The sequence below is a fragment of the Sceloporus occidentalis genome, unplaced genomic scaffold (assembly GCF_023333645.1).
Source record: "Sceloporus occidentalis isolate IW3139 unplaced genomic scaffold, rSceOcc1.0.p SCAF_4, whole genome shotgun sequence".
Classification (NCBI taxonomy): domain Eukaryota; kingdom Metazoa; phylum Chordata; class Lepidosauria; order Squamata; family Phrynosomatidae; genus Sceloporus; species Sceloporus occidentalis.
The window spans coordinates 30843982-30866236 of record NW_028316984.1 but is presented as its reverse complement, the minus strand read 5'-3'; the positions used below and the strand labels follow the sequence as shown (position 1 = coordinate 30866236).

Genomic DNA, 22255 nt, shown 5'->3' with positions numbered 1-22255 from the left:
CAGCTAAAGTACCAAACGGTGGCTGAATCCACACTGGAGAAATAACCCGGTTTGGCACCACTTTAACTCTTTTCTGGCTCAGAGGCCCCACAACAAACTCCAGCTCCCAGAATTCCATAGCCTTGAGCCAAAAAGCATTAAAGCGGTGCCAAATCGGGTTATTTCTCCGGTGTGGATTCAGCCTGCATTAGTTCACAGTAGCTGCATCCGCACTGCACAGATAATCCAGTATCTGCCACTTTAACCATTATGCCTCAATGCTGTGGAATCCTGGGAGTTGTAGTTTGTTGTGACAACACCAGAGCTGTCTCTGACAGAGGCCCAATGTCTAACAAAACTACAATTCCCAGAGTTGCACAGCATTGAGCCAAGGCTTTGCAACGGAAACGCCTGTTCCCCCCCACAGAGGTCTCCGCCCCATTACCCCTTAACCCGGAAGTGACGTTAAGAAGCGGGCAACCCGGCTAAGCAGAGCGACTTCCGGTCTATTTGAAAGCGGCTTCTCTGGGCGGAAAAAAAAGAAGAGGGGCTGAGTGGGCGGGCGCTCGCTCGCTCGCTCGCTGGCGCACGTGCGTCTCGGCGGCTGCTTTCCCTGGCGCGCACGCTTTCTCTTCCTTTCTAATGTCTGCCTTCGCCATGGAGCTGCCGCTGCCTTCCCCTTCTGTAGGTGAGTACTTTGCTCTGAGCCGCCGGGGTCAGTTTATTGACCCCTTTCGGCTTCCTTCCCTTCCTCCTCGGCCGAGGTTGTGCTTGTGGCGCGCGAATGCGGGGCAGGGCGGGTGGGATTGTAGAACGCGGCATCAGTTCTGAGAGAGGGAGGGAGGGAGGAAGGAGGGCGTGGCGTCACTCCCCTCAATTGCGTGACGTCAGTAGGAAATAAGTCCGCCATGGAGCCCGCCAGCTCCTACAGGCGCCGCGCGCACCCCGCCCGGGAAGTGACCTTTGCTTCAGAAGCCCTTGTTTTAGGTATGACGCAAGCGAGCCCCCGGTGGCAGAGTGGGTCCAGCGCCGGGCTGGGGCTCCGGAGAACGGGGTTCGAATCCCGGTGGGAGCCTCCTCAGGGGCTCAAGGGGGGAGGGCAGGGCAGGCCTTGGCAAGAAGAGCCCAGGATAGGAGGGTCTCCATAAGTCAGAAGGGGCTGGAAGGCACACTGGGCCCAGTGACCTGGAGGACAGAATTGGGGACACACTTATCAGATTTGCAGATGACACAAAACTAGGAGGAATAGAAAGTTTATTTCTTCAGAAGAGGCTTTGCCTTTGCCTTCCCCTGAGGCTGAGAGAGTGTCACCTGCCAAACATCTGTGATATTTGTTCTTGCAATTAACAATACCTAAATAAATGGTTTTTTTTAAAAACCCTCTTCTGAAGAAACTTGCCAAGAAAACCCTGCGATGGGCCCAGCTTACGGTCAGGCATCAATAAAAAGCTACTTTAACAATCACATTATAAGCACATAATGATGACTAATGACCTTGACTGTCTTTTACTACGGTCATTATGTTGGGATGATTATGTTGATTTGTGTTTCAAGGAGGGAGGGGCAGTGGGGTGTATTTCACTCTATTATATGGGTTTTTACTGAGGTATGCGGCCCTGCTCTTGTTGAAGAAGCGGGAGGGAAATACATCATCATCATCATCATTATTATTAAAGTAATTTTTTATGTATGGTTGACCTTAAGGTGGACCTATCACAGGGTTTTCTTCACAAGTTTCTTCAGAGGAGTTATATATATATATATATATATATATATATTGTTAAATCCCAACAACAAATATCAAAGACAGACATTTCAACAAACATAAATATAAAATGACAGGAAAACATAAACTTAGCACTTCCTCTGCAGATTTGGTTAACCTGTTATTTCTACCATTAAATGCCTCTTTACAGGTCTCCAAGCATTATTGTTTTACAAGTCTTCATCTTAGTCTCAAATTTCAAATTAAATTAAAAGCAGGGTTTGCCACAGGAGCTTTGCCCACAGTCACCAGGCCAAAAACAGACGGCCCTAAAGAGGAACCGGATCAGAACCGCAGCAACCACACGCACAATGTGGCATTTCCCCAGTGCAAAAAGAGGCAGCAAAAAGAAGCTGCCATGCCCCTAAACAGACTCTTACTACTGGTCTGTTTACCCCCCAATTGGGCTTTTTTTATGATCAAGTGGGAATCAAATCCTGATCCCCAAAGTCATAGTCCATCGTTAAAAACCACTGTATGCCATGCTGGCATCTCACCCTTATCCCTCCCACCTTCAATTCATGGTTTGTTACTTAAGTTACTTAAACACCCTTCTTATGCTTTTGGATCGCAACTCTCAGCAACTCAAGGAATGCTATCAGTTGGAGTCTAGCAACGTCTGGAAGGCCACCTGGGTGCTCAATCCTAGGTAGTTTCTTTTCCCCTGCAGAATTGCTGATCCATTTTGATTGTGAAACGCTCTCTCAAATAGGTGCTGAGCCGATGACACTGGGCTCCCCTACCTCTCCGAAGCCAAGCACCGGCGCTCAGTTTCTCCCTGGGTTTTTGATGGGCGATTTGCCAACGCCAGTGTCGCCACAACCTCGCTCCTTAAGCGGCCCTGCCGTTGGTGTCCTGGAAATGAGGTCGCCCTTGGTTGCCGGTAAGGTATATCCTGTACAGCGCTGTAGTTTAATAATAGTAATGGTGTTGGGCTCACAACAAAAGGGCATTCTCTTTTGGTGAAATGGTTCTCCTAAATGTAGGTAAAGCTGTACTTCTCATCATGTGTGTCTGTGAGCACAATCAATTATAAACTGAAATGTTTATGCCAAAAATTGACCCTAAAATCCTTAGTTGAGTGATATATGGGTCAGTACAGTAATACTGCTTGGAAAGGTCCTGAAAGAAGCTCTGCCCCAATGCTCCACTCTTTGTGCCTCGGCAGTGATTTCTGAAAGAGCCATGGAGGCAGGGAGTGTGTGAAAGAGGTGATCAACCTTCTCAGTCTGATGTTCTCTCCCCATCCTGATCTCTCTGATCACCAAATATCCTATTTCCCTCCACTTTCTTCACTACCCAAACCAATGTTAAAGCCTTTCCTTCTCATCCTACTCCTTGGATTTCTCCTGACCACCAGACACCCCATTTCCCTCTACTTTCTTTCTTTCCTAATCCAGTGTTAAAACCTTCTCTCCCCACCAAACACCCCATTTACCTCCACTTCCTTTCCTTCCCAATCCACTGTTAAAATCTTCTCCTCTAGCACCAGGAAAGTGGTGATAGGTGGTCAGAACAGGTCCTGAGAAGGAGGGAAGGAAGTGGCATTTTCCTCTTTAGATCCTTTGTTGCATGTCCCTAAATTTTACCCTTCACTTATCCCTGGGTCATATCCAAATCCATAATTTTAGCCCCAAAACCTGCCCTCGACTTACACATGAGATCGACTGGTACACAAGTATATATACAGTACATTCATTCCATGTTTTATCTCCAAGGATGTGTGACACGACAAGGGGCATCTTTGAATGTTGCCCAGTCTTAGGTACAGGGATATGACCCCATTACATAGCATTAGACCCAAGTAAACAACTTGCATAAAAGCAAGACTTTTGCGGAAAGAATTAGCATTTGTTTATTCTTGGATTGCTTCCCACTTTTGAAGAACAGAGCCTCATTTCTTAGGCTCCTGAAGATTTCATTTATGCAAACTGATTTGGAGTAGGGCCTGATTGAGCATGTTTGGCTTTTCCTTAGTAAGCAGAGCTTTAAAGGTTTGCCATAAATTTCACGTTCTGTATCTCAAGTCTTTCCAACAAGAGTATTTTGACTAAAATGTTTACCAGAAAAAGAGAGACCCACAATAAAATGAACAGACAATTTCACCTATTTTTCCCAATGAGAATAGCTGTAAATGCTTTAATAGACAACAACTCAGTGTTGTTGAATCCACAGTGTTACCAATTGAATCCACTGATTCAACCAACCATGGCCTGGAAATACTCAAAACAATTTATAAATTCCAAAAGCAAACCTTGTTTTTTTGCTATTTTATATAAGGAACACCATTACACTATACCTTTGTATTTAATGGGACTTTTGAGCATCCGTTGATTTTGGTATCCAGAGCGGGGGTCCTGAAACCAAACCCCAGCAGATACCAAGGGCCCACAGTAACAATCAAAGCTGTTTTTGTCTGTGTGGGGATTATAATTATGTCACCCCCAAGTATGTCTGGTAGCAGCAAGTGAGAGAACAGCGGCTGTTAAGAGAAGTACTGTTATTTTAAAGCTTAAATGCTGTTGCTACTGACAATGCTGGCATTCACAAGCTGTTTAAATAATTCTCCAAAGAACATTTTTGGGGCAAGTAACCCTTGGAAATTTGGTAGCATTAATTTCAGTATGCCAAAAAAGTAACATATTGTATATTCACTTCTCAGGGCTACTCACCTGGGAAAATGATATTTTTAAAATTGTCTAATTAGGCTACAGTGTCCATTCAGTATGTTGTTATTTTTAATAAAACAGTTCTTTCAAAATCTCATATTTGTAGTGCAAAATATTGTAGGGATTTTTTTCTTGGCAGCTGCTACGTCTTCCCTAGCAAATGCATTAGATTTCTAGGTGCAGTTTCTATTTCTAAAACAGATTGGGATGTGTGATAATTTAAGGCAGACTAGAAAGCAGAGAAAACCTTCACAGGGTGAGGTGTTTTTATTCAAGAAGAGCAGATTTATTGTGTTCAGAATCCCCATTTATTTATAATATGTAGATTGTCATGCTGTGTCAATATTTCTGTGCACGCAAATTTCAAACACAGGTGCTTTCAAGAGTAAAAGAATATGCACATTGCATTTAGTTATGGTTAAACTATATGCAGAATACATTTGTTCAGTGTAAATCTTCTAAACATTTATATACCACTTATCTCCCAAAATGGGACTCAAGGCAGCAATGAGCCTTAGTGTACCTAAGGATGAGGAGGAAAGGGTGGAGTAGGCAGGTGTAAAAAGACTTTGGCAGAGACTTTGATGTGTGTCTGTACTCTGTTCCTTCCAGCTGTCATCCCAGCCAAGTTATACAATGCAATTTTTAAGCGTTGATCAACTTCTATTTTTATTGTATGTGTGTTTGAATATTTTAACTACAGAAAATTAAAGCTGCAATATATAAGCATAATTGAGAGTAGTGGTTCATCTCTGCACACAGCTGTGACACTATATAAATAAGATGAAAATTCTCTGAGATGAAACTAACGATTGATTACTAGCAAGCTCTGGAAAGCTTTTTAATAGAAATAGGTCTTCGTTTCTTAGCAAGGTTAGTTTTGCAAGGTCATTTGACTGCTTGGATGTAAAAATTATCTTCAGAATCGCATAAAAATGACACACTTTTTTGTTATTTAACATAGGTGGATCTCCTCTACAACCAGTAGTTCCAACACATAAAGATAAAGGTGGTGCTCCACCAGTTAGAAGTATATATGATGAAGTAGCTAGTCCTGGCCTGGGATCAACACCCTTGTCTTCAAGAAGACCAGTAAGTGACCCTAAAACAGGTTGCACTGTTAAACTAAAGCTTGCACATAGTAGATCTATAGTAGATCAAATATTTCAGCATATTTTTAAAAAATATAGCTTGTGATTTTACTTAATGAAATTAGTTTCAAGTGGCTGTGCATGCATGCACACTCTGTGCTTGCATAGTAGTCTGATTCTGTTGTTGTCTTGTATGTTAAGCTGAGAAAAATGCAGCAGCTTTCATAGGTAGCTCTTTGAAACTGCATAGCTGAGAATTCCCTTTCTATGTTCTTCCACGTTTTAGCCTTCCACTAAAACAATTGATATTTTTCATTTATTTGTGTGCTGAAGCATTGCAGTCAGTTTGATACTAGATCCCAGCCTAGTGGTTAAAAATAGATGCCATTGCAGCACAATCACTGTATTGCTGTAAAACCTGTACCTGCTACAAAAGCTGCAAATATTTAGTTCCAATTTGTTGTTGCAATTACTTTGTTGTATGAACAACAAGATGGACTATTGCTTGCTTTGGCCTGTAACAGATGGGCCAAAAGAAGCGGCTTCTGAACACTTCAGGAGTGTGGCATTCAGAGGACGCATGCTCCAAAGGGGCTGGAAGCCCGAAGCCGCTGGAAAAAGGAGCGGATTTAATCCGCCCCTGGCAGCAGGCTGTTGGGAAGGCCTTGGCAGCCTGCTATGTGAGTAGGCTGTACATCACTGCAATCCCGGGCCAGTCTCGGCTGGAGGCCACTCCTTGCCACTTGTCTCCTTTGGGCCTTTGTTACTGAAGTCGGTATGTGTATGTAGAAGGAAACACTTATTTGAAGAGGCAACTTCCTTCGCTTTTCCAGTTGTCAATGGCTATTATAACCACTTTAAGTTTTGCCTACCTTTGCCATCTCATGGTTGAGACTTGTCTACCTGCATTATTTTAGTAGAAAATAATACAGTTTCAACAGTGGCTGTGCATGGATACATTACTACTTATATTTTGAAGAATATTTTCTTTTCTGTTTTTGAAAACACTTTCTAATCCAGTATATATAACCTTTTGCAGGCCAGTTTTTCTGTAATGCAGAGCCCAATTGTTGGAGCTATGCCAACAACTCCTGGAACAGGTAATAGTAATAGCAATAATAATTATTATAAATTTTATTTCTTTCCCGCTTCTCCTCAAGACAGGGTACAACATGTTAAAATACAAACACAATTTAAAAATATATAAAACCAATGGTTAGAATACAATACTATAAAACCATTAAAGTACACTCATATAATCCATTCTTTAAAACATACCAGTTAAAAAGTTATTGGTGAATTCCTTTCTCCATCATTTTATTCAAATTTGACCATAGGAAAAAACATCTTAATAATAGATGTTGTGTTCCTTCAAGTCATTTCTGACTTATGTCAGCTTAATTTTTTAATGCTTTGCATCAGCTCTGTAGGAGGAGGTACATGTCCCAACTGAAAGAAGGTCAACATCTGATTCTTTGCTTCTTGCAAATATTTGATGAGGATTCTGTCTAGTAGCTAACTTCCTGATCCTCATTTGGCTCCTCCTTAACAGATGTTGGAAAAATTGCATTTGGGATAGCTAGTTCTTGTAACTTACATTTTTAAATAAGTAGCAGTCCTAGGAGGAAGGAACCCTGTTTTGGAAGTTCTGTCCTTCTGAAATGTCTGCTGAGCTTTGATGGTAGTGTGGAAATAACAGAGTTGGTTTTTTGTCTCCCCTTCAAACAGAGCTTTCTAAAAACTTGAAAATGAAATCCCATCCTATTGCAAGCAGCACTTTTCTCTCATTGTGAACACAGCATTTCTATCCATTGCAGAGTGTTGAGGAATTCTGGGATTGCAGCTTAGTGATATTTGGAGGGATGCATTTTGCCCACCCCAAACATTCAGAATTTGATGCCTCTATAGTGACTGGAAGGGACCACAAGGTAACTCCACTATTTGGACTCCTTTTAAGGTTGGAGTTTCATTGAGACGTCAGAGGGAAGTCGGCATTGAGTTCTCTAGCCCCAGGAACTGCAGAATTTCAGGTTTTGTAATGGAAAGCAAGCAAGCTGTTTGTCTTGCCTTGAAACATCAGCAGTTGTGGCCTTTCCAGTGTTAGACAGAATGTCTCATCAACTTTACCTAGCAAAACTAGGAGTGAGAGATTGTGGAATTTAGAGTCCGCAAACATTTGGAGGACCAGGAATGTTCATCTTTGCAGTAGATCCTCACAACTCCTTTTCCTATACGTAATTCTTTCTGACATATCTGTGAAATTATTGTGAATTCAAGCACTCTGTTACTTAGGTATGAAACAGACTGGCATAAAAAGCCAGCTTCCAGGCGTCTTGAGCGTATGGTGTACACACGCCCCCCAAGCTGCCTGGAAGCCAGCTTCAAGTCACCAGCTGCCTGGAAGTGGACCAGCTTCCAGTGCAGTGTTTACACGCCACATACTGCTGGAGCACTTTAAAGCCAGCTTCCAGCCGTGGCGGGGAGGAAAAGCTGGCTTTTTGCCGGCGCAAAGAGGAGTGTCTGTTTGCCTCTTCTTTTTCGGCCAGCAAGAAGGTGTGTTGGGACCATGTCATGTGGTTGCCATGGCCCCAATACGGCTTTGTCAGAGGTGGCTTGAAGTAGTCCCTTTGGGGTGGTCTGTTTCACCCCTTAGGTTCTTGATATTAATGCTTGTTGTCTGCTTTTCGTTTCAGTATAATGACATTTAAGGCATGTTTTACTACAATTTGACAGGTGCAAATGTGTTTAGTCCAGCAAGTCTTGCACAACCCAGGAAAACTACAATGTCTCCAGCTCAGCTAGATCCATTCTACACTCAAGGAGATGCCCTAACATCAGAAGATCATCTTGATGACACTTGGGTTACTGTATTTGGGTAAGGGATCTTTAATTCTATAACACAGAGATTACTGTGTTGTCTGAGAACAGTAGTGTACATTTGAGCAGGCATCTACAGTATGAATCTTAAAAAGCTTAGCTTTTTCAGTTCATGAAATATAAGCTCTGTAGGGGAGTAGGATGAAGACCATGAGAGATAAGTAACAGTATAGATAATGATTTATACAGTGTTTCCATGGAATAATTTTCAACAAGAATGCCTTTGATTCTTAAGTTGGTTGGATGCAGGTGTCAGTGTTAAATTATTTTTATTATATATTTAGGATATCAATGTTGGTGTTTACCTTGGTTTATTTTATATTTAAGGTATTTTTATTGTATAGTTCAAAGTAATGAAAGTAGTTTATATAATAAAATTTGAAGTAATTAAAACATTCTAAATGATTCTTTGGAGACCTTAACTGCCAGATTTACTGTACAGAGTCAGTCTGTATTTCAGTACTGTTGTGTTGCATCTCAGTCTTTCATCTGCACACTAGAAGAATCCTACAGTAATAATAATTTTGGCCCATAAGGAGCTTTAAACTGTGAGTAACAAGACTGGCAGATTCTAAACGTTTCCAGTGATTTACTTGATACAGTAATCTGGATTTCTGGGAACATTTTTAATGGCATAGCATTAGATGCTGACAGCAAACTAAGTATTGACTGTTTACGTTTGTGTCCAATCCAATGATAATGTGAATCTTGTCATTGTTACAGGTTTCCACAAGCATCAGCGTCATACATCCTATTACAGTTTGCACAGTATGGAAACATATTAAAGCATGTGGTAAGTCTAGATATGTTGTTTACTCTAAAAACAAAAACCACCTAAGTTTTTAGCTTGGTTTCTTACTTAATCTTCTTACTTGGTTTCTATCTTCATCTCTTCTTACTCATTTTTACAGATGTCTAACACAGGAAACTGGATGCATATTCGATATCAATCAAAACTTCAGGCCCGGAAAGCCTTGAGCAAAGATGGAAGAATTTTTGGTGAATCTATCATGATAGGAGTGAAACCTTGTATAGATAAAGTGAGTTAATTTTATAGGCATTTGTAAACATGTGTTTTGGGAACTCTTACATAATGCACGTTGGGTACATGTAATCGGATAGATTGTATAATCACTGTCACTAAATTAATTCCTTTTACCAGTAAGGAAACTGCTAATAACTTGATTGCAGAGCTTCAATGTGATTTTTTTAGGTCAGGAGTGGGCAAAGTGTGGCATAGGAGTTCTCTGAATTGCTGTTTTTATGTTTGTTTGTTTAAGAAGATTTATTTCTTAAATATTGAATAGTTTCTCCTGGAAGTCTCCTGAAACTACAGTTTGCGTTTTTTTAAAATTAGTTTGCAGGTTATCCAGCTACTTGTTTTGTTTAGTTTTTGTCCATTGTTTTGGCAGCCTGAACAGGATCCTGGGGCAGAAAAGTGGCCCCCATACCTTCTGAAGTTTCCCATTTTAAATTCTCAAAGTGCACAATCCACTTCTATAACTCTTATTCAAGTCCCATTATAAATTAAGTATTGAATGTAAGTTCCCTTATTAAAGAGTATGCATATGTCTCATCTTGTGAGTCCATCACTTTGTCCTTCCCTGACCAGCATTTTTTCTTGTTTCATTTCTGACCATTACATGCTTTGTCCAAGCACCTCAGTGATATTAAATTTTGGACCTCACCTGACATACTGCTAAAATAATGTATTATTAATTCAGGTATCAGTAAGCATAAAAATGTAATGAGGAGATAGATAAGCTGAATAGAACATTGGTATTTGTTTGTTCAGTATTTTTTCTTCCAGAATGGTCATGTGATTGTCTAATAATCAAATAGACTTTTTTGATGGAGAGTAGATCAAAGGAAAATCTACTATAAAGAGCTTATGCCAAAAGCATATTTTTTCTGGAAGAAAATGTATAGGAATTTCATTGTTGTGAGATCTATTTTTTTAAAATAACTTTTACTATATAGTCATGTATTGAGAAGCCACACTGAATTCAGTGGGACTTGCTTTCTTATAATAGCATAAAAGGTTTTAGCATTAGTGTCATTGAACATACAAGAAATTGTCAAAAACTGTGCACCCTACTTTCTAATACATTTATGTTCTCTTTACCTGTAGTACCTGTATGTTGCACATGCTTGCATGGTGCACAGTCTTTGCTAATGCAAATACAAATGGTCTTTTACACTTCTACATGGAAAAGGAATAGTGTCTTAGATTACTTGTGTTGATGAAATGCAATACTTTGTTAGGCTTCTAACTTGGATCCAGATAACTTTAATCTTTTCCCCCCCAAATACTTTATTTATAGAGTGTGATGGAAAACATAGATAGAGGTCCTACATCATCCCCAACTTCAGTCTTCACGCCACCAATGCAAACACTAGGTACACCAGTGCAGCCTTCAAGTACACAGAGGATTTCCACTATGAGACCTCTTGCTACAGCATATAAAGCTTCAACTAGTGATTACCAGGTACTATAAGAAAGCATTGTGAGATAAATTCTAGGCATGTTGATCTGGAGAAAAGAAATGCCTTTTTCTTCGTTTAGAAGAGACACATCTGACACACATTTATCTTTTGTAGGTGGTTACTGACAGACAAACTCCCAGGAAAGATGAAAGCATTGTGTCCAAAGCTCTGGAGTACATGTTTGGCTGGTAGTCAGAAGAAAAACGAGTATCTGTGGCTAGAGCCTATAGTAGACTGCCAGCATTTCTGGTTAGTTGTATAACCGTTCATGGTAGCACTTCAAACATCAGCTCTGCCTTCTGAACAGAATTTGGCACACATGTAATTTGCACTTTAATCAACATCTGGATCTATGCTTGACTACTAAGAAATTGAATGGTTGCAATCATTGTTCTGTGCTCTGTCTGGTGTGGTGATTGCATGACTTGGGTAAGCATTGACTTTTAACAAACAGGTCTTGGGTCCAGGAAATGGTAACACTGCGTAATTTCCCAGCAGTAGGATTCTCTTTCTATCTGGAAAGATGGTGTTGTTAGCTGGAGGGTAAGTTATGTAGACTACTGTATAAAGAAACTGAGATACAGTGTCAATTTTAAACCAAATATTTTAGTTTAAACGCTTTCCCATAAGTAATCAGTGTTTATATATAAACTCTGGTCAAGTTGATTCTAATACATACAGGTGTTCCAAAACTGTTTTTTATATCTTTCTTAATAAAATTTGTGGTGCTATGGATTTGTGAGCTGACCATAGTTTGTGCATCTCCTGCAACTTTATACAGACATCACTGCTAGTGAATTTGGTATGCACATCAATAAACAAATATCTTCTTAGGCACAATCAGTGTACATTGTTGCATAGTTCCACTTGCATTTGCACACAAGTCGACAATGAAATAAATTTTAAAAAAGCTGACAAAATATAATCAGTTATGTCCAACATCTAGGACTTTTTCTGGAAAGTTTATAGTTCTTACCTTATGTTCTGTGACACAATTTGGCATTGTAATATGAAATCTCTACATAGTTTTCAAATGTTCTATTTGGAACAGATATGCCAATGTCATTGATTTTATTTCTAAAAATATTATATCTTGTATTTCTTTCATAGAAAGTAAAGGTTAAGATTTCCCCTTTGACGCAATTGTCTAGTCTGGGAATGCTCATCTCTGTTACTAGGCCGAGGGAGCTGGTCTTGTCTTTGACTCCATGGTCATGTGGCAAGCATGACTATATGCCAAGGCTCACAGAGCACTGTTACGTTCCTACAAAGTGGTACCTATTTATCTTCTTGCACGTTTTACATGCTTTCAAACTGCTAGGTTGATAGAAGCTGGGACTAGTGACATGAGCTCACTGTCACGCAGTACTTGGGTCTTGAACTGGCGATCTTGCAGTCATCAGAGTTGGCGTCTTAACTGCTAAGCCACCACGTCCCATTTCTATCATAGAAGATGTAATATTAGAAAAAAAGTCATTAAGGCAAATGCATTTGTTAGTCCCATTTAGAGTAGACCTGCTGCATTAATGTGGCTTGAATCAACACCTGTCTAAACCTAATTGTTTTCTTGCAGTGTGGAGGTAATTTCTCATGTTGGGTTTGGCTCCTTCCTTGGATTTCACAGGCATGGCTTCTGATCTGTCAGGCATTCTTACCACTCTGAGATGGAGAGCCATCTTCCCACTTCCATCCTGCCACATCTTGGATCAGGACAGGGCTTTTATGTTCCAGCTAAAGTTTGAGATTGGGCCAGGATTGCTGGCTGAACATCATTCTTATCTGAGTCTTTACCATCCTAATGGGCACAGTTAAGCTAAATGTCATGGTGAATGCACACAGTTCAGATCTTTCCTTGAATATGGAATGTGTAATTGTGTGCTTGAGCAAGTGTCCACAGGGTGTGAGGAAGGTTCTGACTGGCTGGTTCTTTCTGAGGCATTGGTGTTGAGTCTTGGTGGCAATGAGACAGCACTTCTGTCTTGCCTTATCTTGAATCAGGACAGGGCTTTTTGCACTCTGGCAACTTTGACCCTGGGGATCAGTTTTTGATTAGAATTTCTCCAGTTTGTGCGTCGGGAGACCATGATTTATAAGTTGCTCCTCCTTATCCATGGATTTTTAATACACGGATTCAAGCATCCATTGCTTGAAAATATTTTTAAAGTATAAATTTCAAGTATCAAACCTTGATTTTCCCATTTTATATAAGAGACACCATTTTGCTATGCCATTGTATTTAATGGGACTTGAGCATACATGGATTTTGTTATTCACGGGTTCCTGGAACCAAACTCCAGCAGATAACAAGGTTCCACTGTATTGAGCTGTACCATCCTAATGGGCACAGTCAATCTCAACTTAGTAGATATAGACAATGCCTATTCTATATGGATAGAATATAGGGCCACCAGTGCAAAGGGGAGAATGTTCAACAAGCACCTGAATCATACCAGAAGTATCATGGAAAGAGTATTTCGTTGCCTGAAGGCACTCTGGAAGGGCCTGACTGCCACACTGAAGATGACTGAGGAGAACATTGTCCCCATCATCGCCTCATATTTGATTCTACACAACATGTGCGGAACAGTGAGCAGGGTGCTGGACAAGGCCTGTCACCATGTGTTGGACACCCTGGGGGCACCCATTGTGGAAGTGTAGGTGTAGCAAAAAGCAGAAGGTAAGGTGTTCTGTGTGATTGACCAGGAGGGCATAGGGCCAGAGTGCCCTTGCATGCCACTTGTAGCCTGTCATGCAAAGCAGTCCAATAAACGTCCCAGCATCCAACCTCTAAATGGCTATGAAGTTTGCAGGCATGCACTCAGTGCAGTCCATCTACCCAAGGAGTGCCCCCCCCCCCACAAGGATGCAAAATGGCATGGGGGAACAGCTGACTCCTGGCCAGTGATGGGAACATAGGACCAATGACTAAACCAGGGGTAGGCAACCTTTTTGAGCCGGGGGCCGGGTTGCTGTCCCTCAGAAACTGGGGGGCCGGAGGCAAAAAATAAATAATTAAATTTTTAAAAATTTAAATAAATAAACTGGGACAAATGTAGGACAAAATTTTCAATTGGAGGACACGTTTTTAAAAATGGAGGAGACATGAAAAAATTTGTTTTTTTTAAAGTTAATATAAATGCATGTTTCTGAGGCTTCTATAGACAGTTGCCCCCTCGCGCGAGAAGCCAAAGGCCCTGGCGGCAATCAGCAGCAGGACCGGGCTGGGGCCGGTCCCAAGGCCTCGCCGGGCTGGATTCGGCCCGCGGGCTGTAGGTTGCCTACCCCTGGACTAAACATTGCTCTGAAAAGTATCAACTTCCTACTGTTGCCACTTGGCGGTTACTTGGGGCAAACATTAGGGCCTTGATTCTAACCTGGTCTGCCAGGGTCCAGATTGGACAGGGCCATGAGTGGCCCTTGAGGTGTGTGAATGGTTAAGTAGTCATGGGGTTGTGCAGAGGTCCCAAGATGATGGCTGCCAGGAGGATGCTGTACCAGATCACCTACTGGCATGACCAGGAGGTCCACATCCTCCCAGACAGCCTCATGGATGCTGCTGCTATGGGAAGGACCATGAGCAGCAGCAATCAACCAAACCGGAGGTTCTTCACAGTGGCTGCCTAGTAGCCTGCACCGCCAGGGCTTCAATAGGACCTATCCTCAGTGGCAGAGCAACTTTAAGGCACTGAAGGGACAGCTCTTTCATGTGCTGGAGGATCATAGGAAAGAGCCCTCAGTGAAGAGATGGCCCCATTTTATGACCAGCTGTATGCCCTATGGATGAGGGTATGCCAATCAAGCTGACATGGCTGACAACCTCCAGGTGAGTGCCAGGTCTGTGCCATACTGGCCAATGCCCTTAGGGATGTGCCCCTGTCCTCCCTCCTATTCCCTGCTGCCACATGCTGTGCCTGATGGCATTCTCATTGTCCCTAATTACAAGGATGTGCAGGCACTGGTGATGGGGATCACAGTGGGGAAGGCAAGCTATCTAGTTCCCCATCATCCCAGTACCAGGAGGTGGCCCCTGGCATTGTGGGCCACAAGCCTGGATTCCCAGAAGGTAGGTCTCCAAGGAGAGGGTCATGGCTGAATGGTGTAGCTGCTGTGGCAGTCCTATGGGTCCACTTCCTCCCTCTAGCACTGGTGACCTGATAGGTGACCCAATCCCCCCTTCCTCACAGCAGTTGAGAATGGTTGAATCCAGATTCAGCCATGGCATGGGGAAGGGACATCCTGCCATGCTTGTTTGCCCACTGTGGCAGGACAAGCAATAAGTGACGCTAACAGTTGGACAGAAAGAGGTATGTCTCTGTGTAGTCAGCAGAGGGACTATGTTGGGGTGGGGGGTAAGGGGATCCTGTGCATTCCCCTTTGTGATTGGCTCCATATCTGTCTCCTAACCAATCACTTCCCTTGTTCTTTCCTTGCAGCTCACTGACTGGAGCAGAGGTTATGGCCATGAGAAAGCAGCTACAGGAGTTCCAGGGGAGCCTTCAGGCCCTTCTGGAGCAATATGCACCTTCCAGCCATAAGCCCTCCCTCCCTGTATATACCTCCTCCTCCTACCCCACCCCCATGCTCCCAATTTGACCACCTTACTTGTACATAGAATTCAAAGATATAGCCGTGTTAGTCTGTATAATCAGTATGCAGAGAGAGCTTGTGGCACCTTTGAGACTAACTGAAATAAATAAGTTGGCAGCATGAGCTTTTGTAGACTTCAGTCTACTTCCTCAGATGCTTCCAAAAATATTTGGACTTCTATTTATTTTTATATTCATAATGCTTTCTATTTCTGTTATCACTTTCCCCAAATTTTTTGTACATATTTACATTGCCACCACATATGCATATATGACCCTACTTGACAACCTCTCCAAGGATTTTTGGAATTATTCTTATCAGTATTGTGTAATCTCACTGACATCAAACACCATTTCCATACCAATTTATATTAATTTTCTTTGATCCGTACCGATAAAATCTTCAAATGTCTTTGTTCCCAAATTCTACCCCTTATCTATTCCTTATCATATATTTTACATTCTAGTTCTTCCATACTCCTCTGAAAATATTCTCCTTTATTTCCCCTCCTTTATTTTCCTTCAACATTTTATACATTTTACTAATCATTCCTTTCAAGTTCTCATTTTCCTTCATTTCTCTTTCTGAATTAATTGTTTAAATTGTGTGAACTTTTTTCTTTCTACATTCTTTTTTCTCCAATTTTTAATCCAGTCTTCTATTTGCATACAATGGGACCATTTTTCCTTTATACTCGCTTTCTCTATCCTTACATCCAACCAATTTTCTATTCTATCTATTTACCTTTCCTTTAACTCCTTATCTAACAATCCTCGCAAGTTCTTTGGAAAATTCTTTTCCATTATTATTGGTGTTATTGAATCTTCAGTCATTAACTCTTTTTCATATTTACTCCATATTTCTAATATATTATTTCCAATTATTTTAATTTCTTTCTTAGTAAATTTGCTAAAAATATTCCATATTCTCATATCTACTTTCTCTGTATCTAATTCTAACCATTCTAAATCTGTCGCATCTAACATACCTTCTATCACATATCTCAGTTGATTAGCCTCATAATACCCTCTTACATTGGGAAGGTCCAACCCTCCCTCTTTTTGTGATTTATACCAAAGTTGTTTATTTAGTCTGGTTCTTTTCCCTCTATTACAATATGTATTTAATATTTGTTGCCATTTATTCAATTTGGTTTCCGAAACTTTTAATGGTAGCCTTCTACGGAATAGTACTTTGCTAGCAAATTAATTAACCTTTTCATCTGCTTTTTGGGAATCCTGCTCCAGATTTGAGAGCACTGCTGCATAGGCTAATTGAACTAGAAGAGTAATGTGTCAAGACTCAGCATGTTGTCCAATATCTGTCCAACCAAGCAAATATATAGCACACTGACACCAACCATGAGGTGTGCAATATTGGATTTTGGACCCAGTACAGGTGCACATTCCTTACCTTGTCATGTGTCACTCCAATGGAGAAGCCTCCTCCTGTCATGTCTGACACAGAAACAGGGTGCCTGGATGCACCCATATGGCCAGGCACCCCATTTTCATATCAGATGCAGTGACGCAGGGGATGGCTTCTCAGTCAGAACAATGTACAGCAAGGTAAGGAGAGTGTGGCAGTGTGAACAATCTGGGATTGCTATGGAGGTTCTTGGAAACTCCACAGCAAATCAGGGGTAAATTACTTTGTGGTATCGACAGTTTACCCTGGGATCAAATTGGATCATCCAGATCTGCATCTGGTCTGGCAGGATTGAGTCCAATATTGGCCCTGGTGCTTTGCCTGTGTTGTTTGGATTAGATAACATTAAGCTGAGGGGACCCAGGTCTTTTGGCCCATGTGGATAATCCCCTAGAATCATACAATTGGAAGAGCTCTAATGGACCAACTCATTCAACCCCCTGCTTAATTGCAGTATCTCCAGCTAAAGTATCCCCAGCAGGTAGCTATCCAGCCATTAAAAAAAAAAAAATCTACAGAAGGAGAACCCACTACATCTCTAGGCAATTTATTCCATTGCTGAACTCTTACTGTCAACAAGTTCCTTCTAATGTTCAGTTGAAATCTACCATAAATATGCACCTATAAGTCAATCTCATGTATAAACTGAAGGCAGGTTTTGGGGCAAAAATTATGGATTTTGATATGTCCTGTTGTCATGGCCAGCCAAGAGCAGGACTCGGAGGAGGATGGGTCTACTCCAGAGCAAGGGGTAATTGAGGCTGCACCTGGTGTTAATTCTGCTCTGCCAGAGCCCAGCCCTGATCTCCCAGCCCCAGAGGAGGAGGTTCAGCCAGGTCCTAGTGCTGATGGGATTCCTCTGGTGGTACACCAGTCTAGTGGTGACTCTGGGGAGGAACCAGGCCTGGAGGTTCCCTCCTTTAGGCAACGCAGGGCTGAAAGTGCTGGCAGGCGCAGATCCCGGAGAATTGCTGAGAGGCAATTAGTTAATCAGCCTCACCTGGTACGGGGGAGAGCGTCTCCTATTTAAGAGGCAGGGAGATGCCAATTAAATGCCAGAGTTTATTGCATGATCCTTTGGTGTGATTGCTGCCGGCACTGGCTTCGTGTATCCTGACTCTTTGTTGCCTTGACTCTTGACCTTGGAACAGACGGTACTCTTGCTACCTTCTGGCTGCCCTGACCCTGGACTGGACTGTCTACTCTGAACTCTGTTTTCCCTGACTATGGCTTTGGCTTTTGGCTTGCTCTCTAACGCTCACTCCTTGCAAGGTTTGTGGACTGCTTCTAGTTGCTTTGCTAGTTGCCTTGCTAAGCTATTCTTATTGCCGTTGTTTGTGTGTGCTGGCCGCAGTCCAAGACACCTGTGGATAAATTGAGGGTAAAATGTAGGGTTAGACTCAATCAAGGAGACCACAGGCCTGAGCCTATAGGACTTGAGTAGAGCAGTGGAGGATAGGAGGCATGGAGACATCTCCTTCACAGGGTCACCATGAGTAGAAGTCGACTCAAATGCAGCTAACAAGAACAAAAACTTAGGGCATGTAACAAAGGATCTAAAGGATGAAGCAAAGGAAAACATTGCCAAAGAATATACATAATTCCATCAGGCATAACTGTTTGTGCTCACCCATAAGGCTGAATGTATGAAAGAGTTATAGGGGGTCAGTGCTTTCGGGACAGATTACACTCTTGCCTTTCACCAGGGGATGGTTCTCTCTCTCTCTCTCTCACACACACACACACACACACACAGAGTACTTACATTTATCTGTGGATAAGTGGGGTTTTTTTTGGGGGGGTGTCAATTATTTTGACTAAAATTTCTAGACTAATACATAAATATATACAGTACTCTGCTGTAACTTAAAACCATTAGTTCTGGTCTTACCTTCTGGGGCAGCAAAGAACAGGCCTGCCCCCTCCTCTCTGACAGCCCTTGAGGTATTTAAAGAGTACAATCATGGCACCTCTCCATTTTCTCTTCATCAAGCTGAATGTGTTCACAGCCTTCAGCCTTTCCTCACATGGTTTTTTGTCCATGCCACTTATCATCCTCATTGCCCTTCTCTGAACCTGTTCCAACTTGTCTATATCCTTAAAATAAAGAATTGAGAACAATGCAACCTGCTGCTCATGAAAATGAACTTGGAATACAGTTTACCAAAAGGAAGCACACTGAGATGCCAAGAACCATACAAATGAAAACAAAGTTGAGCAGTTACAAGGCTGAGTCTAGCAGCAGTGAGGATTTAATTTAGACATTATCAAGATGTCCCTTTTAGAACTTTTCTCCCTCACTTCCTAATCCAAATCGCACACATGAAGGGCTGCTTGCTTCTTTAGGCTTCGTAGGGCCTGAGCAGATGGGGCAGGATAGCATGGGTTATCCTGCCCCTGGTACTTACCTGGGTTAGTCCCTCGGTCAATGTGGGGTTGGGTGGTTGTTCACACACCAAACCAGGACCCAGGGCCACTCCTTATATTTCTGGTGGGTGATCCATCTGAGAAGCCCCCCCCCCCCACTTACCCCTCTGACATGGAAACAAAGTGCCTGGCTACACCCACATGGCCAGGTGCCCTGTTACCATGTCAGGTGGGGTGACTGGGACGCATTTCAAATAGGTCAGCCACCAGACAGATAAGGAGTGCGGAAGGGGAGGCTGTCTGGACAGCCCAGTTTTGCCACAGAGTTTCTTAGGAACCTCATGCAAAACCAGGGTTATATTACCCCAGAGAAAAGGCTCTTTACCCTTGCATCAGACCAGATCTTCTGCTTCCATATTTGTGCAGGCAAAATCAGGCCTGATCCTACCACAATGTTTTGGCATGCACTGTCTAAACTAGATGATGCAAGGCTGAGGGGATGCTGGGCTATTTGCCCTGTGCAGACAACTGGTTGAGTAAAATAAAATTTTGCTCATGGGTTTTGCCTATAAGGGAGACAAGGACTAGAAGCATGAGGAAGAGTTTATTATATCTGTACATTTTTATACACATAAAGATCTGTACATGTGTTTATATGCATACATGTCTACAGATTCCAGTAATATGGATTGCTATCCAAAGGATTTAGTATTTCTCTGAATGTATAACTATTCTTGGCTTAGACAACCGGTTGAAATATTTTAGTGAAACTGTTTTCAAAATCCATCTAAGATACTTTTAAGAAGGCTAACAAATATGAGGACAAGATGGAATAGAGTGTGGAAAAGTCGCTTTTAGATTGTGGATTCCAGAATCCCCAGGCTATGCGGCCATTGGCGTTTCCAGTTTCTGCAGTTGTTTGTGTGGGGGGGGGGGGGAAGGGATGGATTTCTGTGTGAACAACTGAAAAAAATGACATGGGATAAATAGGCTGGTCTCTTAATTTTAAAACCAATGGTTTAAGCACTGGACTATGACTATGGAGAACAGGATTCAAATCCTTGCTCAGGAATGAAACCGCCTGGGTGACTCTAGGCAAGTTACACTCTCTCAGCCTCTGAGGATGGCAATGGCAAGCCCCTTTGAAAAAACCTGCCAAGAAAACCCTGTAATAGGTTTGCTGTAGGGTTGTCATAAGTCAGAAATGACTTGAAAGCATAAAACAACAATAGATATTGTGGAAAATGAATTAATTCATTCTTTACAAAGGCTTGGAATCTACATGACTCCCATGAGCTGTAGTTTGACTAGCTTTGGTGCTCTTCCTGTAGGCAGAGCTCTTCTATTTCTAACAATGTACCCAGAGAAATTGGGATGTCATAGAATGGTATGCTAGAAAGGCTATTGGTGAAAAATGCGAATTTTGCTCTGGTACTTTGGTTCTTACAAATATGCAGCATAGGCTTATATTTCAATACGCTAACTAGAGCTGAAATGGCCAGCCATAGCAGTACTGTAATAGGCTATTGATTTCAGACACAATTTTCTATTTCTTTGTAATTGAATTGCACACATAAACATAACATGTTCATTTGTAGGATGAAGGCGATGAAGGGAAAATCATGCCAGGGAGCATCAGAAATATGAAGTATATGCTGAAGAATGATGAAATATTAATAATACCATTGTTTTCTGAGTGACTATTGCCAAAATTTAATTTGTGTGCATTTTAATGGTGATGTTATTTCACTTCTTATCCCTAAATGAGACATCATAAAATTTAAAAAATTATTTCATAGTGGCTATATATACACATTTACATTTGTCTTGGATCTTATTGCTTTTTCCAGCAAATGTTGTTTTCATTTGGGTTAAGGAAATGTCAGCCTCTGAGGTCTGAATTCTTCTTTTTTTTCTTTTTCTTTCCCACTACAGAAGGTGAATTGTTTGCCATAAAAAGAAAACAGGCCTGCAGCATTATTCTAAAAGTGAATCCAAGGTTGGTATGGAACCTTTATAGTGTTTATTTACCATCCTCTTCAAAGCCTTGGAGGTTTTTGATGTAGTCAAAATCTATTAAAATCGTTTTGAGTAAGAGATAAAAAACAGACCACAGAAAACCTTGAAAAATTAGGGGGTTACCTAAGGACCCCAAAGGAATTCATGGATTGTGTGAGATTTAGGAAATGATAAGAACTAACTTTTAAATTGTATAACTGTCATCTGATTAGGTGGTCAAAGCAAAATCTTGTACGCTGTTATATGTTTGGACCAGTGACGTCACTAGGGGGTGCGAATCACATTGGGTGACACCTCAGAAGAGGGGTGACATTGATTGGGTTCTCCTCCAGCTGCTGAAGGGTGCAGTGCTGCCGCCAGTGCCAACTGCTTCTTCTTCGCTGCCATAGCTCTCTCCTTGAGGAAGAAGCCAAGGCAGCAGAAGAGGAGGGGGGCCCTCTTGGCTTTGCCTCCTCCCTCTTCCTCCAATATTCCTCATGATTACCTTCCATTTTTTCAGGATGTTCTCTATCTGAAAGACAAAAAGAGAGAAAGAAATCTTGGAGACACCTAAGATATTCTTTGTTATAGGAAAACTAAAAGCAACATGACAAGACTCCCACTGTGAGCAAGGATTGCATTAAATGTTGCTCCACATTGGATGCCATCTTAGTTTTGTGCAAATGACCATTGGGTAGCAATAAGAGTTCCAAAAAAGCACCAGTTCCCCCCCCCCCCCGCCCTTTGTTAGTAAGGGTTAAAACAGTTTCATGCCCATATTAAGGCGCTACATTTGTCAAGCCATGAGTGAATGGTAGTGGCCTTTGCTCCTCCTTGACATCTGGATAGTTGAAACACCTGAAGAAATAGATAACCAAGTTTACTTTATAATTTCAATAAATGCATTTTTTATAAAAAAAAGTATAAACAATCATAGCCTAACATTTGTACTAAAATGAAAAAAAAAATTACATTTTGCACCTATTAAAAAAACCCTGATGCTGAAA

General features: G+C 41.6%; 1 protein-coding gene across 4 annotated transcripts; it reads left to right on the top strand.

Moving 5' to 3' along the window:
• The first annotated feature begins 542 nt into the window (after positions 1 to 542).
• Positions 543 to 21249, top strand: NUP35 (nucleoporin 35). Of its 4 annotated transcripts, XR_016281085.1 has the most exons (10): positions 867 to 966; positions 2457 to 2627; positions 5378 to 5505; positions 6544 to 6604; positions 8238 to 8379; positions 9105 to 9174; positions 9293 to 9421; positions 10706 to 10870; positions 10983 to 11117; positions 21186 to 21249. XR_016281085.1 is itself a non-coding variant. In XM_089523250.1 (9 exons), the coding sequence occupies exons 1-9, from the start codon at positions 622 to 624 to the stop codon at positions 11058 to 11060; spliced, it is 990 nt and encodes a 329-aa protein (XP_089379376.1). In that variant the 5' UTR covers positions 543 to 621; the 3' UTR covers positions 11061 to 11599. The 4 variants fall into 4 exon arrangements, 3 of the variants coding, with proteins under 3 accessions (XP_089379376.1, XP_089379377.1, XP_089379374.1); XM_089523250.1 differs by lacking the exons at positions 867 to 966; positions 21186 to 21249 and adding an exon at positions 543 to 667 and having other exon boundaries at positions 10983 to 11599; XM_089523251.1 differs by lacking the exons at positions 867 to 966; positions 21186 to 21249 and adding an exon at positions 644 to 663 and having other exon boundaries at positions 10983 to 11599.
• The last annotated feature ends 1006 nt before the right edge of the window (positions 21250 to 22255 follow it).